The sequence below is a fragment of the Strix uralensis genome, chromosome 2, assembly GCF_047716275.1.
Source record: "Strix uralensis isolate ZFMK-TIS-50842 chromosome 2, bStrUra1, whole genome shotgun sequence".
Taxonomy (NCBI): Eukaryota; Metazoa; Chordata; class Aves; order Strigiformes; family Strigidae; genus Strix; species Strix uralensis.
The window spans coordinates 45,511,072-45,530,088 of record NC_133973.1 but is presented as its reverse complement, the minus strand read 5'-3'; the positions used below and the strand labels follow the sequence as shown (position 1 = coordinate 45,530,088).

Here is a 19,017-nt window from a genome sequence, read left to right as displayed (position 1 = left end):
CTACAGGCAAGTGAATGCTGAGGAAAGAGATTGCTTATGTGGAATTTATGCATAAGAAAAAGAAACAAGGATTAAAAGGGAAAAATTCAAGTTATGAAATATATAGGCATTAAAAAAGTTCTACTGGCCCATATAAATATGATTGTTCTTTTTCTTTTCTACATCTTTCTGACATCTGATTGGCACTACTCAGGCTGTGTTTAAACTGACACAATTTTGTAGATTATAATCTACAGTGAGTTAGTGGTAATCTGTAATGAGTTAGTGGTATTCTCAATTTTGAACAAGGCTACTGAGTTAAAAATATTTGAAAAGTATTTCAATAGACTGAAATTTATTATATGCAGTGTTAATTGTTTCTTGGAGTCTATTATGAAAACAGGGTAGCTCATCATACATGAAGCACAAACAATGTAAACCTCACTTGGTACTACTTATTTTCTCTAAAGACAACTAGAAAACCCATAATTAAAATGATCTTTGATTCTATGCCATAGAAAGCACTGTTTCTTTGTAAAATTTTGATTTTTTTCTTATTTAAATTCTGTAAAAATGGCATATTAACTTTACTTAATCTTAGCAATGTTACCTGATTAAAAAAATCCAAAAAGTACCACAATAATTATTAAGTGCAGGAAGTTGACTAGTTTTTCTCACATTCTTTGTTTTCTGGACTACCACTAGTCAAAACTCAGAATTAAACAACATAAACTGTTGGCAAGATTTGAATATTTTTCAGAGATTGTTTTATCCACTAAAAAGTTATTGTTCAAATAATTCTGCAGCATTTCTCCTCTTTAAAAATTTTGTCTTTGAAGTAAGGATTCACTAAATAAAATTCCACTGTCTCAGAAACATAGAATGTTTTCTATGGATGAACATTTACTTGAAAATGTCATCAAGATTTATATTAGTAATAAAGCTATCAAAAGTACTAATTACTTCTTTTCTTGTTAACTAATATAGTTTTCTCTGGACTGCAGTTCTGGAGAGCAAAGAAAAAAAAGAATCAGCATGGTTTTACTACGCTAATCAAGCAGGACTGAAGAAATCTGTAAATGCCAATTTTTCAGAAGACTTGGAATGCTTGACTGTATGAAAATACTGACCCACAGATTTAAAACAATAAATACCAGAGGAAATAATCTGTAGTAGCAGCAACCAAAAGCATATTAGGACTAGGCTATTTGTAAGCTTTTCTTATCTCTACCTTACTAGACAGTATACTTTCCATTCTTTATATATTTGGGTTTCTAAAAATTATTTTAGCTAATGATTTCTTGTTGACTATGTCACAACACAATAAAACTTCCTTACTATGTGTGTATGCACACATGTACGTATTGGATGTAAGTATTCTTTTTTTGACTGTAAAAAGCCCTTCAACTCCCACAAAGTATTTTTCTAAAGCCTTAGCACTCCACAAATGTTATATGAACTACATTTAAAAAGTGCAATCTGACTGTAACAGATCGCAGAGTGTTAATTTTATCTTAGTCACAGTTGCAGTAGGTTGTGATAGGAAAGCTTTTATTTCTGGTCTGTCTTATGCAGTCATTTTGATTTTTATATATTTAAGGAAGCCCTATTATTCTAGTTCTGTTAGACTGAAACCTGACCTCTGTATCTAACAGTTCTTTGAAGAGTTCTGGGGTTCTTCCCATAAGCAAAAGGTCTGGGAATATCTAATCAAAATTTTTTATGACTTGGGTTTCTATCATTCATAGACTTGGGATTAAACAGGACTATTAGGAAATAAATATTTAGAGGAAAAGAAAATTGAGAGAAATCAGAGAAAAAGTTGGTTAGACTTTATGAAGATATTTTCTTAAGTTGCTAAACAACTAGTAAAGCATCACTAGTCACCATCCTTTCCAGGATTCCCCTTATTCTTTTTTTTGTAGGTGAAGTAAACAAATTTCAGCAGAACCAACAGTAGGAAGTAATAAAGGTCAGTATTTGCACAACTTCCTTTAGACATAATTCTGGAGCTGACAGATTGTTGATGCCATAGGCAAAGCTGTTTCAAAGTGTAAAGTATAGGTCTATATCCACATGTTCAGAATAACGTATCCGTAAAAGGTTTAAGCATATTAAATTTGGATGGCTGGATCAGAATAAATACATCTCAAAGTGGTCACATATGTCCTTAAATAGTCCATTAAGGAGAAAATGCAGAGGTAACTATATCTTCCATAATAGCAACACTTGCCACCTACTTAGACTCTGATTAGCTGACTTAGCCAAAATAAGCTTGTGATTAAAGATAACCACATTATTATCAGGACCACAAAAATAATTGTTTTACCACAACAATAATTGCTTTTTCAACTAATACTAATTAGATACTCTGTGTTCTTGTCTGAATTAGAACAGTACTGATGGGTAACAAATGGAGTTTAGGAAATAACTTGATTGCTGTCTGTTAATGCAGTATTGGAGCTCTCTCTAGTTTGGCAAACAAAGCAGTGACAGAAGGATAAAGCTAAACAAAGTCAACCAAGGAAAAATGTGCAGGTTTTTAACTCAACTGTTGAAATAATTTACCACAAGATGTGGATGACTGTCCATACCTGGAAATTAGAAGACAGTCTTGTTTTAGTTTGTTTGTTTTTGAGAAAGGTATATGTTGCAGTTCAAGCAGGAAATAATTCAGAAAACTGAAAGGATTACTTTATAGAGCAGGTGTTTTAGGGTCTCTTGTTTATATTAGTATTTATGACAAAAAGAATACTTGGCAGAATGTTTGTCAATGTTTGTCTGGGTTAAAGAGGAAAGTGGAGACTATCCTATTAGAAGTTTGTACATGACTGCACCTCAGTAACTGCTACACAGCTTGCTCTGTTGTTAGTCTAGTTATCTGCTGCTGTTAGATGAATATCCCCTTCCCCATACATTTCTAGCCCAAAGAACTGCCAAGTACCATGGGAAATCTAGCTCAAAATACTATGAATTGCCACAGACTTGAAAGAAGCATGGCTACCCTCAGGGAGCCCAACAAGCAAGGCAGAAGTGGAGCTAGTGCTGTTTGGATCAGGATCCAGGCAGATCTGAAAAGGCTAAACAAAACTTCCTTATGTCAAAATTCACTCACTGAAAGACATTATCTCATATCATCCATGTTATCCTGCAGGACCGTAGCTTCTCACTGAGAGGATATGTTTGCATTAACAGTTGAAAAGCAGCTACCACTTCCTAGGATTCAGGTTTACTTATGTATCTAAGGACTGTGGCAATACAACCAGCAAAACCATTAAATTTGAATGCCTCGGGAGTTACAAAACACACATCTTTAGCTGTGGATTTTAATTGACAAAGAAAGAACAAAGTGCTAAGAAGAATAAAGCCATTCAACATAAACTGAAACGAAGACCAGGAAAATGGGCTTCACTTTAGCCACACATCACTAGTACTGAGAGAAGTACTGGTAAAAAAGTACCAGCATGTAAAAAACAAGCACATAGTAAGAGCTGAACTTCAACATGTCTACACTGAACGTGTCTCCTGACATGGCTGTATCCAATGGTTATGGCTATAAGACCAATAACCTAGACACCAGTGCTGGCAGAAGCTGTCCTGTAAACAAAGACATACTATTAAGTATTTCAATCTTTTTCTATGTTATAATGTAGACAATTTTTGTAGTATCTTGTAAAATTGAAAATTCATGATGATTTCATCTAAGTCTGTGAATATTAAAACATGCTAAATAGCTATCAGAATGAGAATAACTCCAGGTCAAAGAGCAAATGAACAGAGAGGTCACGCTGTTAGCTTGGGAAACTCAAAAAGTCCATGGAGTTGTAAAAGACACAATATGAAATATATTCTAGATGCATGAGAAGCTACACTGAAGGTAGATTGCAAACCTGGCAGTGTTCCAGTGTTCACAAGCAGCAGTAGAGTTACGGAATGCTTAGATGTAGATTTCATGCCTTCCCCATGCATATACATAAGTATTTCACAGGACCAGTCTGTATTATGCTGTTATTGTGAAGGGAGATTATGTCAATGTGGTAAAAAATATTCAACATTTTAAAAGTACTATCCTAATACTTTAAATTGGTAGCTTGCAAATATGCATTACCATGTTGCTTTATTTGGACAGTTTTTAAATTTTTTAAAAAAATCTTTTACTGTTTGTAAAAGAAAACTGAAATTAAGGATTAACAACATGAGTGAAGCAAATACTGCTACAGATGTTTTTTAAATCCTGGGAATAAAGAATCCTTTCTCTACTCTTGCGTATCAAGTGAGAAATGAGTGAGTTATTAAAACCTACTTGGGATTTTGGAAACCGTTGCTAAAAATTATGGGTCCTAACTGAAGGCCTGTGTTCTAATTGTGGCACCTCTAAATTATGGTCAAGAAAATTATGAAGAGAAATTATATTGGCGTAAAATATATTAGGGTTTCTTGAGCCATGCTGTAATTCTTTAAAGTAAGTGTAGAGATGTGATAGCAGAATGGGGTGAAAGTAAACAAAATTTTCAGTTCAGCAGGGAATGTATTTTATAGTAAATGCTGTTATGAATTACAACATATTTCTTGGGCCTTAATAACTTTTAAAAGTTTTGTTCCAACAATTTCATAGTGTTTACATTTTTCTAAACATTTTTGCTGCTTTTTAAACTGAAATATGTATATACTTTAGAAGCTAAGATGTTGCCCAAAGCCTCAAATGACACAAAGCATTCCAGAGACCATAGGACTACTAGCTGTCCCAGCATGTTCCTTAGTGACCACAAGGTCCTACTCCACAAGGGAGACCAAGGAACATGTTGGACTTGTCCCATCTCTTTATGTCTGCATCTTCTTATCTCCTGTCTCCTAACTGCATTACAGTGAAATAGAAAGAAGCGTGTTCCACTATCTACTTTTGTACTAAATTCTGAGTACAAGTCTAGAAAACAACTGATATTAAGCATCTGGAAACATTTTGTAGGGTTGGAGGAGGCTGATATGATGCTATGTAATTATTCACCTGAAAATGCCTCTTTCATAAAGGGTTAATAAATGTGATGGAAGAGACAGTGTCTTTTCTTAAATAAATGATTATGTCATGTTGGGCAAGAACTTGCACTATGTCATCCTGTGCTAAAGCAAGGGCAACACACTACTTGGGATTTCGAAATCCATGATGTAGGTAGGCTGCAGAGCATCGGTTGGACACAAATCACAGTCAATGATGGTACCAGTCTGGATTCATCATTGCAAGGATATGTACAAAGACACCAAACCTCTCCCTTTCATATAACCAGTTTGCATCCTTCCCTGAATCTTTACATGATGCCAGGAGAAATGAACTAAACAGGGAGAGGCCATGCTCAAGCTCTGAAGCATGAGTGCCCACACCATCAAACTGGGAGCATTGCTTTTGGCATGGGCCCATTCATGGTCAGGGTTTAGTGTGAGTCACAGATGCAGCAACAGGCAGTTTGGATGCAACTGTCTTCTTTCAGGGACAAGAGTGTTGTTGAGAGTATGTAAGCTGTGCTGCATCAGTTGACCTCTAGGCCAAAAATATGGTCCTGACCACTCTTTATTTATTAATATAGATATAATCTTAAGAGTTATAGGAGGAATTTTAATCTCTTTACCTGTCACCAAGTCCAGTTATGTATTCGGGTCTTAAAAGTCTTAGTGGTTTGTGAAGCTCTCTGTAACAATATGTAATAATTTCTCCTTTGGCTGCACCTTTGCTACTCTCATAGAATTGCTTTCGTGCTGCCATTAAAGGTTAACACTGCTGGTGCTTTTATTTCATCTTTCTTCTAAGTAAGTGTAAATTTAAGGAAATTCTCACCTATATTTAACAGTTAATTTTTGCACAAGTAGAAAAAACATATGAGCTTTTAAATTAGTATTAATTCACAGAAATTGCAAGCTATCAGTATGAACTGTGCAAGTGAATTTCACAGATATTCTCCCTTATGTATTTATTATGCATGTATTATATAGATCAATATTACTTAAAAGGTTAAATCAGATTATCTGATAAGGATATGCATTTATTATATTCCTTGATTTATTGGAGGAAACGGTGATGTTAGTTATCAGATTATAGCTGCCTGCCAAAAATAAAGGTTACTACAGTTCTGAATAAAATAAATCACTGTATTTTGGAAAAGTCTGCCAGAATAATTCTAACTAGTGTTTTAGATGCATTTTGGTTAGTGTATCATGTTTTAATTTCAGCTACCACACATTTCTGTAAATGATATTTGCTGCAGGGAAGTACAAATATAAGAAGCTGCTTTAAAAGAGGCATATTATTTTAATATAAGATTGCTAACTCATTAAAGACACCCTATACGTTCATTTAAAACAAACACATATTCCTATACTCCTTCCTACCTACCCCACTCCACTTGTTCTTTTCATCATTGATTTCCACCTGCTTCTAAGGCGATAAAATTTCTAACATTCAATATTTTTTAACTATTAGAATTGAATATCCTTATAGTACTTAAAATCTATATTCAAATCTTTGCCACTCACATTAGTTTTGGAACTATTTTCCCAAATAAATAACAGAAAACAAAAGAGATAGAAGAGACCTTAATGGCCATTATGGCAAATCCTATAGCAAAAATAGTCTGGTTTTCCTGAGGACTTACATGAGCCTGGTCTTTTTCACTCAAGTGTTATATTCACAAGTTTGATTGCCAGTTTTAAAGCTCATCTTCATATCTTCCAGCTTTTTAGAATATCCAAAAAAATTCTTTGTAAAATGTCTCACCCCATCTCTTTTCTAAGAATATTAACAATAGCGTTTACTTTTGACTAGGTAATCAACAATCATGCTTGTTTCTGAAAAAAGGAGTTATTAAATCCTTTAGAAGATACTTCAGTGTTCTCTGAATATTGGTGAAGGAATTAAAATAGTGGTAGAACAAATGCTGAATATTTATACAGTATTTGGGAACACCAGATCAAAAGACATTGAATACATTCCTTCCATAGGTAATCACTGAGATGTCCTTACTTTTTTAAAGGTATCTTTAGGTATACAGCATGGTAATTTAAAAATACACATAAACATAATCTTGTCAACAATGATTTCAAAGCACATGTATGCACATGCTTGACCCAATGTAGGACAGCATGTTAGCATGGATCTGAAATATACATTTGAAGTTGAGTATAGAATTTAATATTGTCACAAATAAGCTGCTTTCCTGAATTATATCTACTAATTTTTGCTGTGTGTTTTGTCATGATTAACAATCTCAAAACTCTTACTTTGTTTATTCTTAATCTTAAAAAAATTATAAGAATCCCATTCGCCTTCAGAGATATTTAATATAGAGTCCTTAATGGAAGAGGTTCTCTCCTCGAAGAAAATTACAGTCTGGGTAAACCATGAGTCGAAAATATTTTAAGATGTAAAAATCTGCATTTTTTAAAGGCAATCCAGGTAGATAACATGCAGATAAAATCTAACATGCTTCATATGGTTACAGCCCTTACAATAGTATAAACAACTGTTTCATCTACAATCAAAACTGGTCAAGCTTTAAACCTGCGTGAAAGAAATATGGTAGGGTCTTTCATAGAGAGAAAGATTATCTGCCTTTCTTTGGAGCTCTTCACTGTTCCCCCACCTCTCTAGACATACATGATTTCATCCCACCACTTCAGGACTACAAATTTTTTTAAAGTTTTTCTATACTTTCAACAGTTTTTCAGAAATATTCTTGTCACATCACATTAAGAGGACTGAAAGAGCCAAGCAGAACATTTCTTTCACTGGCAGTATGAAAAGCAATACTCTTACAATTTGCAGCAATTTAGTCCTGCTTTTATTTTATATAAACTTTAATGGTGGAATCGTTCTAGAAATAAATGAAAAAGAATGGAAAAATATAAGAAAAAAATGGATATATCAACTAAAAATTTTTGTTAGGAAATAAGGATAGATAATTTTCTTGAAAGCAAAATTCCATCACTCATTCAGTATATATACAGACATTTGCAAAGAGCTATACTAATTTTATCTTTTAAAAAGGGAATGAATGTCATTGCTGAACTCATTCTGCCAATTATAGGACTGCAACAGGACTTGAGATTCACTGTTTTATATAATGTGATTGTATGACATAAAGTGTTTTGGCATTAAAACAGTTCCTTAAAAGAAACTAAGTTAAAGTGAAGTTAATAAATTTGCTCAGCAGAATGACACATGTTCAGAAGCAGGTATTATTCCATTTAATGCAAGAAAATTTTAAAATATTTACAGTTTTTTCTTTTCTCACTGAAAATTGCATCATCAAAATCAATACAAAACTCAGTGTATTCTGTTTATCTAGGTGAACAAGATGCCTAGCTACTATAAACCAAAGAAATTTCATGTATTTTAATAAGCTATTGTATTTTAAATATTTCCACAGTTTATGTAATAAGCTCATATATGCCTAGACAAGATGCAAGGCCAAAAGGTCTAAGTATACATCCAGAAGGCTATTTGATGCTAATCAGTATTTTTAATCCTTATTTCTTTGCCTCACCCAAAGAACATAGAGGCATTTTTTTTATATACCTAAATACATACAAAGGATCAGATTACAAATATTTTGCTCATAATTACTAGACAATTAGCTTTATTGATTACTGGAATGTTACCTGTGCAGTTAGATACCTTTCCTTATGGCCCTAACTGTTCTGATTTTAATGTAGTCATATTGAATCAAGTAGCTTAATGGTCCAATACTGATATTCTGAATTTTAGTTCACTTTGTATTAAAATTTAGTGTATTGACTTTTGGGGCTATTGTTTCATGTATATGTTACAGTAAAAATAATAGATTATATTTATATTTCACCTTGGAACTATTGGTTCTAAACTGCCTTATCACTAGAAACCACTTAATGGAAAAGAATTAAAGTTTTCCTTAATTCACAGAACTTTGAACTTCTGAGGACTATTGCTGACTTCTGTCTCAAAGCTATATTATTAATACAAACTATACAGCTAATGCTGCAACTGACTTTTTGACCACTAAATATACTGATGCTTTTTAAAATGGAAAAAAATTTACCTTAATATCAAAAGCTCCTGGCTGACCCACTTTGTTATAAAGCTCCAGCTGGTTCTTGACAGGTGTTACCCACAGTATCACCTGATTTAATTGTTGATCAAGTTCAATGAAATCCTTTAGCAGAATGTCTATTTCTTTTCGTCTCTCTGGAAGATCTTTGGACACCTGAAAAAAATACCAGAAGCCATTTTTTTGGTGGGGAAAAAAGTAATATAAAGCAATTTAACACTATGCACACATAGACTTTTATAAAATGTTAAAATACTGATTTGATACACTGGTAGGAAGAAAGGAAGGAAAGAGTAGACTCATCAATCAAAATATTATGGTAAATATCTTGCAAGTAATTTGAAACACACTCTTTCCTAATAAAAAACAAACAACAAAAACACACTGCAAAAAATCAAAAACCAAAAACTAAAACAGACACCCATAAAAAACATGTAACAAACCCAAACCTAAACAAAAAAATGCAAATTCCAGCATCAAGCTTCTCATTTTTTTGGTAAAAAAAATGATCTCAGTGTCTGAAACTGTTTTAAAGGTCAATTTTCAATTATTAAAAACAATAGTGAAAATATAAAATTGATCACTTGAATGATATCTAACTTTTCTTGACCTCTTGAATCTAGATATTTATAAGCATGTATTTTCTTACAAGATGTTCAGAGTTGCCAGTTGAGTCCAAGTATGCATGGGCAGATGCAAACAGTGAATAAAAATAATGAGGAAATATATCATTAATACTGATCGGGGCACTTGGTTCTCTTATTTGTGTTCAAAGCAGTCAGATTTTGAACTAAGCACATTATTCTGTGCCAACAATATTAGATATTAAGAATCAGTGAATAACATAGTTCAAATCCAACAACACTGAAGAACTCAGAGTAAATATAGGAATAGGTTGGAAATAAATAAGCCAACGCAAAGCTCCATGCTGTCCTTCTGACACCTTCCCATATTATTTTTTATGGCTAGAGAAGTGAGGTGTCACTAAACTACACAATGGGCAATTGAAAACATATACTAGGGGAGAAACCATCTGTACTTTAAAAAAAAAAAAAATCACAACAGCAAATATAAGGCATGGGCAGAGATAAGAAACAATGGCAGCTAATTGTTAAAACCAGCCAAGAAGTACGATTAGTTTTCCGTTTCAAGAAAAATGAGGTTTTCCAATGTTCATTGTTTTTAAGCACATTTTTACCAAAGTGACTCTCTTAGAAGTAACAAAACATGAGGTTTCTGATACACACAATAAAATATAAATTCCCTGTAAAGTTAAACAGCATTAATGGAAGCATTGCTGTCATACTGCCCAGCTACAGAAGTACTGCTGTGTACTAACTTCTGATCTCTGATGATGGAATTTTACAGAAGACAATGAATCTAAACTCATCAGAGGCACAGAAGCAATGAAGGTTACTAAAACACCAACCAAACAAAAAAACCCAAACCAAACAAAAGCAAACTATGAGCTGAGAGAATAGAAAGAACACAACTATCTCGTGACATGTACATATCTTTACAACTTTGGTTTAAAAATACAGATTTAGTGGCAGTAAAATAACCCTTCTACTTACACTCTGCATATGATTTATTAGACCATATTTAAGTGATATTTGTAATTCAATAAGTTGATTTGCCATATATTAAATTATCTCCATTGTTCACTATAGCCACACCATAATATCCTATTTAATAAAAACTGACCCATGAGTCAAATAATTTTTTCTATCTTCCTAATCTTGTTAAATATAATAAAAACTCCAGAATGGCCCCAGATATGAAAGAAAACAATCAAAAATGCATTCATTTCCCATATGTATTAATTCAATATTTATGCAGACCTTGGCCTAATTTCACAGAAGATTAGTTTCATCTCTCTTACAAATTTTGAATGTTAATCTCCAATGTTTAGTAGCTTTAATATTAATGTAAACAAGTTCCACAGAAATACTACTGAAAGTAAACAGGTTGTCACAGGCAGATAAAAATCCAAGCTGACTTCCAAAGATCTGAAATTTAAATTAATCTGCTTCCAATCAACACTTATCAAACATATTGGGTCTATCACAAGATAATGAAAGGAAAATTTGTAGTTTTCATGGGGGGAGGCGGGGGGAAAGTAAGCAATTATACACTAAGGTATATTCAATCCAGAAAAGCATAAAATGAAAGATTAGGTTTGGTCACAGACAGTACTTCAACCTACTCTTTTCAAAAATAATCACTTAAGAAACATATAGCACAAGGTAAATTGTGATATAAGTAAATGCAGCCTCTTCTTACAAGTTAGGTCCTGCTCTAAAATTATAGAACAAACATAGGATTATAATATTTTTAATAGCAAAATAAAAAAAAATCTAGGTCTATATGAATCAGTTCATTATATACAGAAATTTAATGCCATCTACTTTTACCACGGAGATAAAAAGAACAGTAAATAAATAAAGGACTTTCCTCAAACTCAGGTTAGTGCTACAGATAAGCATGGATAAGCATTTAACAAGGCAATACTTTGTAAGATGCAGGTAACACGTTACATGCCACTGTGTGGGAATCTTAGATTCTTAGAAACTGGTTCTCAATGATTTTGTTTGTTTGCTTTTTTTTTTTTTTTTTTTTTTTAAAGCTCTGGCATCAAACTGTCAAGCTGGCTAATCAAATTAGAGCTTGATGAGTTAAGGTAATCAGAAGTCTGCCTGTCAAGACAAGATACTGCTGCAGATTGCCTCTTGGGGGACAGCTTTTTTCCTGAGCTAATTCTGCAGCTCACCAGAAGCATAATTTGGGAAAACCTCCATGGAGTCATGGACATGATGACTCCATGGTGTCCAGATTTACGCCCTTTCTGTGGTAGAGGAGTACACAAGGAGATGGGGCCCTCCAGAATCTTCCCTACCTTTTTACTCACAGTCTTTCAAGCTTGTTATTCACAGCTCTAGGAGTTCAACCCCTGAGGTGGGATTCTGATGCTGGTGAGACCTACAGCCATCCCACTGCCCTGCTGTCTCTGGGCTCTCTCTGAAAGTTCTTGGATGTATCCAGGGCTAAGTGAGCAATGGCTAGTGTCTCACTCCAGTTCTCTTCTACATTTTTGCTTTTGGGCCCCTCCCTTCCCCTCCCTTTATTCATTTGTTGACTCAGGGTAATCATTCAGTGTCTACGCACTTTCATTCCCTTTGGTATCTTATCTCTTTCCATCCTATTTAAGAAAGACTGTTAGGTTTTATCACAGGAGGGCTGAAGTCCTTTTCTAATGGGGAAGACCAATAGAAACAGTGGCCATAAGGCAACACCTGCAGAAAAGTAAAAAAGCAGGGCAAACGTGTGAGATGCTTTCCCCCAGATCTGCCTAAGGCTGAACACAAGCCTGAATAATGACTGTTATAGGGTGCCAATGAAGACAGGGTCCAAAAGAAAAAAAAATTAACAAAGGACAACTTCAGTTGGAACATCTTTCTAAAATTCCAGCTTAGCCCTTTGCATGCAAATTAAATATTTTCAACTTTGCCTTATTTGGCAGCAGATCAGCATTAAAACATACCTCGGTTTACAACCAAAGGAAAAAAGTAAATTTGCAGGTGCAAAGGACAACAAAAGTATGGATTATTCCTTCAAAGAAAAAATTCTGATTTCAACATCAAAGGACTATATAATTTCAATGATACGTGTCAAAACATTAATCTCAAAGCATGTGATGCACCTAAAATTTTGTACTTTAGTTCAAGTGTTAATTAAGTTAGATTAATTGGAAGCTTAGTAACAGTACAATATAAAAGATTTAAGCTCTAAATTGGGAAACAGTAGAGGAGCCTAATTTTACCAATTGACATCGGTCTTCACAACATTTAATTTTATTCTAATCTTAAACTATCAGACTATTTCCCATTTATATAATTTTATGTATTCAAATTTTTGCTCTTTTAATTAAAATAGTAATAATCCCACAAATAAATTGCCAACATAGAAATGATAACATCTCTCAAAACACGTGAATACTCTGAAATTTGAATAATTGCATATTTTCAATAAGTCTAGATCTTTATCTAAATATTTTAATTTCTTCTTCTTATGAATTCTAAAATTTCTTACATTGCTTGTTTCTGTTGCACCTGAACCTCATGTCTTGGATGATCTTCCTTCACAAGAAGCCTAAATGATACACTATTATGTTCTTTCCATCCCCACTCCAATTTGATTACTTTGCCGCAAAAGCTCAGCTTGGCAATATACACCACCTTGATCATTTTATATGCTCCAGTTTTTTACTGCTTTCCTACTTTAGCTTTAGATAGTTATTCTTCAGTCTATACACATAGTTGTGTACATGTACTATGAGATGAATTAGAACTGAGCAGATGGAAAGGAATACCAATTCTTATGATAATAAGAAGTACAAAGGGAGGAAGTTGTATAAAGTATGTCACCTGTTGTAAAATTAAATTCTGTGTCCCTGTTCTATTTAATTCCTTATGAATATCCAGAAAGCAGATTCAATTAAAGCAGTATCAATTAAAATAATAGTTGTGGAGTTACAGTTCAATCCTGTAACTCAGGAGCAATGCTCAAAATGAAAAAGTTGAAACTAATTGAGTAGAGACAGTAAGAAAGAACGAACAATGGGGAACAGTTTTGCAGAGGTCAGAAATGTTATTGCAAATGAATGAAGTTGATAAATTATATTACTAGTAAGTCATCACTGTCATTATCAGCAGCTGCCACCTGATAAAAGTAAGGAAAGCCACTGAAGTGACTTGCATACATTATATTTCAAGAGACCAATGACTGATTTTGAATATTTCCCTTCTCTCTCACAAGTCAGTGTCAAGGTCATTTCCTATTTACCTGAAATGACCGAAGAAAAGATAATGCAGTTATTTCTCAGCTGCTTGGGAATATACATGAGGAGATTCATCTCTCCAACATGTCATTTGTCAAAAAAGAATATGGAGAATTTTCCTAATGGTGAGTGAAGAGAAATCCCAAATTCCAACATTTTAACAACAGTGGAAATTTGGGTTTTTTTCCAAATATTAGATAAGGTACCCCTTTCTCTTGCTAGCTGTCTCACCAACCTCTCAATAACAGACCAGAATTTATAAAAGGATCTTATTTTGATGAATCTGACAGTGGATTAAAGTGTGGCATTCTTGATATGTATTATACAATAAATTATAATAAATTACAATGAATATGAGCAGCAGTATGTTGTGGGGTATCTGTGAGACTGTTAACAATGTTTTTCTTGTACTCCTGGCTTGGGAGGCTCCCTCAGATATAAAAAGCCCTTTATGAAACTAGGCTTCCAATATAGGACAACTGGTAGTGTCAGGTTTGAAAAAAAAAAAAACAACCCACAATTGTTTGCATACAGAAAAGTGAAGAATATATAGATTTCTGTATGAATTACTTTCCTTACTAAATGTAAAACAAGCAGCAGCTTCAGCTTTACTATACCATTTCTGAAAAAATACAAATATTAGGAAAAAAGGAGACAGATGACTACACTGCAGTCAGCCAACAGCATACTGGACTAAAACCAGGTTTTTATGTTGTCCAAGCCAGGATTTAGATAATAAAGAAATAACTAACGTCATAACAACTATTAAATACAAGCTTCATTCCAGACTTACTGATAAATCACAACTGACACTTCCATCACACTAGTAAGATGATTGCATACAATAGCAGTTCTTAAAGCCACTGTTCAGAAAGTTTTATCTGCTTAAAATCACCATCCCTAGAGCATGTACAAAAGAATGATTTAAAACAGAAGGGGACAAGTTAATTTTTATGCATCATTTCTTCATGAAAAACAATCAGTGTAAGAAAGAGTTTCATATAAGTTCAGTTTAGGATGCCATTTAGTTAATTAACTGAGCCATTTTCATTAACAAACTCAATATTGACTTTAAAACAAAATCTACATAATTTCTTTAAAACAATGAATATTTATAAGCCATAACATCTCTGACAAAGTTGGAGTAAAGACTGTATTATTAGAGGAAGATGAAAGCATGCTACTAAAAATATGTATAAAATATTTTTATTTGCTAGGTAGCTAGTGTTTCATGTTTCCTTATGAGCCTCTCAGGACCTGACCTTGGCATGAGTTTTTTGGCTTTTTTTTTATTTTTTTAACTTCTTAACAGTGTATTTGTAATATTCTCATTTCATTTTTATTAAAAAAAACTTTTTATTTTCATTGATGCAGAAGACTAAAGCAGTCCACAAATCCAATGCACCAAACAATTTTCTGCTTCATCTGGCTGTCTAAGCTTTTTAAAAAGCAAATAAACATATCCCCCACCCCAATGATTTGTTTTGTTTTTCTTGTATGGTAATATGATTGTATATATCACAGTCTTCTGAATATCTGTATACTTTTTATATTTAATATTTATAACTCATTGTCATTCATTCTGCTCTCTACCATCTCTACAATTCTCCTTTGTCAAGGACACTTTTTGATCACAAGACTCTCCACCTTAAATCTCTGCTAAATAATCTAGTCCATGATTTTCTTTTCTTTATCTTTGGTTCTTACCCAGTTCCAGAAATCCAAAAGCAGCCACAAAGGGTTTACAGTGTTTCCTTCAGTGACTCTTAATGAAGAATATTCTGTCAGGAAAATGATTTCTAAATGAAAGTACAATGCCCTAATTGTTCTTTCCCTGGTTTACAGCAGATAATACCTTATCTATCCTTCAGGTTACACACAGTCCATGAGGCAAGCAAACTCCAGCATGCACCCCACAGTACTGGTAGCCTGCCTGAACTGTCAGTCAAAGCTTTTTTCCCATGGAAAGCAGAGCCTGACAGATATGTTGGGAGGAGAAGAAAAAATGGCAGGCCACAGTGCTACTCAGCACAGAGCTGGATAGGCTGTTGCAGTGTCCCAGGAAAACACAATGTGACTTTACAGGGTATGCTAAACCCTGTCTGACATAGTTAAGAACAATATATTCTGATGGTTTGGCAAACCATAGTAGTCTTATCTTCACTTTTGGTCTTTCCATGTGACAGAGATTCTCCTGCCTGTTGCTTTGTCTCACCATCTTTTTCTGCAGCCCTCCTTTTCCTTTTCCTAAGATAACACATTATCCAACTGCTTTACTTTCAAAACCATGCCCAATAAAGAAAGCTCAACTTCCATGCATAATCAGCTCACAGTGGCAAACAGTCAGTAGCTAAACTAAACATATCGATACTTTCTTCCATGCTGTTGCCTACATCTGAGAGAAGCTTCCCAGAAGCATTCACAAAACTGCTATAGAACTTCTAAAAACTGTCATCTGCCAGAATGCTTGACAAGCAAAACGAAGCCAAGAGGCATTGCAATGAAACAAATGATAAATATTTATACAACAAGTAGTACCTTAAAATGCAAGCTATAAATTTAGAAGCGTTATTGGTTTTGCTCATGGAGTTCCCTATAGGAATGAAAAAAAAAAAAAAAAAACCCTTAACATTTCGCTTGGTAGAGGAAATGGATATAATTGGATCTAAGTTTTTAACACAGCAATAAAATCAGTAATGAACAGCAATTTCTGACTATAATCTACATAGAGCAGTACGTTAAGTAACCAATGTATAGACAAACTGTATTATTTCCACAGTAAATAAACAGGGATGTTTTTATATTATCTTTGTACAGTGTAGATAAATTACAAAGGTTTGGAACTTTATCTACAGCTGAACATTTATAGCATTGCCTAGCAACAAAGAATTTATTCTCTTAAAAATTATACAAAAAAAAAAAGTTGGTATTCCAATTCTAGTGAGTGATCTTGCCTGCCAAGTACTGAGCTGACATGTCTGACAGAAAACAACAATGATCTTGCTTTTCTTTTTGGTTGTTGTTCAAGAATTACCTGGTTTAGCACTTTGAGGGAGGTGATAAATTTTCATTTGTAGGAAATATGCAGCTAACAGAAAAGTTGAGAGTGTAGGAGTTAACTTAGTTAACAGTGCTCAATGCACAATTAAGTTCAGTATCGTAACAACAGGCCATTCTCTCGGTAATGATGATGATGAATATTTCAAAAGGTGTTTTTAAAACAGGCAGGACAAAAGCAAGGGAAAAGGGAAGGGGAGGTTTAAGGTTATTTCAGACTATTCTATTTGTGGAAATTTAAAATATATACGGACATGTTGCAAAAGACACAGGCCTACATAATTAACGTATAAACTTTATCTTGTAAACAGCAAATAATAAAACATTGATTTTTAGGTTTCTACAGTCTTTCTTAATAGAAATGCATGAAACACCTGAGACATAAAGGCAATGTCTGTCTTGGAACTGAAGTTTAAAAAAGCATAAACCATTGTCATTCATTGGTGTGTGGCGTTATGTGAACGACTGTTCACTGTATGTGAAATCTCTCTCAGATACATAGTTGCAGTGTAGAAAAATGTGTAAGGATTTCCCTAAAGTGCCGTATTTGAATCTGGTAATTCAGTTAGATCAGTATTACCTCAATGTAGCTGTCAGCACAAATGTCTTGACAATTAGTACTTTTTTTATTCAAAGTACTTGGCATAACTTCTTAAATATATGATGCATATATTCCAGATTCATATGGCAAATGGCAATAAAAAGGAATTTTAAGATAGTCAGTAAAGTAGTATGATATATATTGTATATATACATACATATATTTATATAATTAACCATGATTTTATGGTCTCATGGGCAGACTTTCTAGCCCTGCATGACTGTATTTCATAAATATTTTTAATTCTTTCCTTAAAGTTTGATGTGTAGTGAACAGAGCAACAATGTGGCCTTATGAACACACATCTGAAGTCTTTATGATTAATATAAAAATAAATAGAAATGCTTTCTTCCTATGTATCTTGTGGATTATTATTAAATGGTGTGTGATGTCACCAATTCAATCTATTTCATCCTCACTTTTTTAGCAGGTACAAAATGCCTTTGAATTGGCTATAAATTAACTACCTTTACTGCAGATATTAGTTGGGAGTAGCCATAGAAGAGTCTTGCCACTTAGATTATGAATAGACATACTAATTCAAAGAGAATGCCATGAAAAGATTATGTGCTAGAGTAAATGCTAAGGGGTCCTGAGGGAAATAGCTGAGAAGATCTGCTCAGCTTCAACAGGCTTCTGGCTCAACAGGACATATTGTCAAAGAGTGATGGCATCTATCATCATAGTGATGGGTTTTAAGGAGTGAGATAAATCAGCAGTGACCTAAGTGACCTGACCTCAATCTCCACTGAGGTCAGAAGTGAAAAAAAGTTTGAGACTCCATTACAGATCCCATTCATATATACTTACAGAAACAACCACCATAAAATTTTCTGGTGTTCTGAGGTGGTAATTAATGAAGAAAGATTGAGTTAGACACTACAACAGTGATGAATGTTATAACAACAGTTAAACTAACTACCTGGGAGAGAAAAAGATATCTAGCATCCTAGTCAGGTTTCCAGGTCCAGTAGTCATAAGCTTATTTTAACCAGAATATTTAATATGTTCCCTTTAACCAAAACCTTTGAAAAAGCCAGTCACCTTAATTGTTTGACATACTTGATAGTTTTTGTTTAGGAAGTGTTGTATTGGAAGAGCAAGACTAAGAGCAATAGCATGTTCAAACTTTCAGGGATAAACCCCAACATGTAATTGCCTGAAAAGAAATTCCAATTCCTGTGATATCATAGTGGAAAATTAATTTACCAATATCACATCCAACTTCCAACTTAAATGTTGTGTGACTTCGTTGCTACAAAACAGAGAAAAGAAAGAACTTTATAAGGTGGGAAAACGCACACATTTATCTCACTCTTTCTACATGCCAGTGACTAATGTCAATGTATGGATAGAAATAAAACTGTTCATTAAGTCCTTTAACTTTTAATAGTCTTAAAATAATAATATTAATAATAATAATGCATCAGGAATTCTCATGACTACTAAAATGATATTTATTCATAACTCTA

The 19,017-nt window shown here is 33.6% G+C and overlaps 1 protein-coding gene across 10 annotated transcripts in view; it reads right to left on the bottom strand.

The window, feature by feature from the left end:
* DMD (dystrophin) overlaps window positions 1-19,017 on the bottom strand; it is a 1,145,544-nt gene that overhangs the window by 394,666 nt on the left and 731,861 nt on the right. For all 10 annotated transcript variants that reach the window (XM_074858566.1, XM_074858564.1, XM_074858568.1 and 7 more), the window contains one exon: window positions 9,042-9,206. In XM_074858566.1, the coding sequence (XP_074714667.1) occupies window positions 9,042-9,206 (165 nt within the window). The remainder of the gene's footprint in view (window positions 1-9,041; window positions 9,207-19,017) is intronic.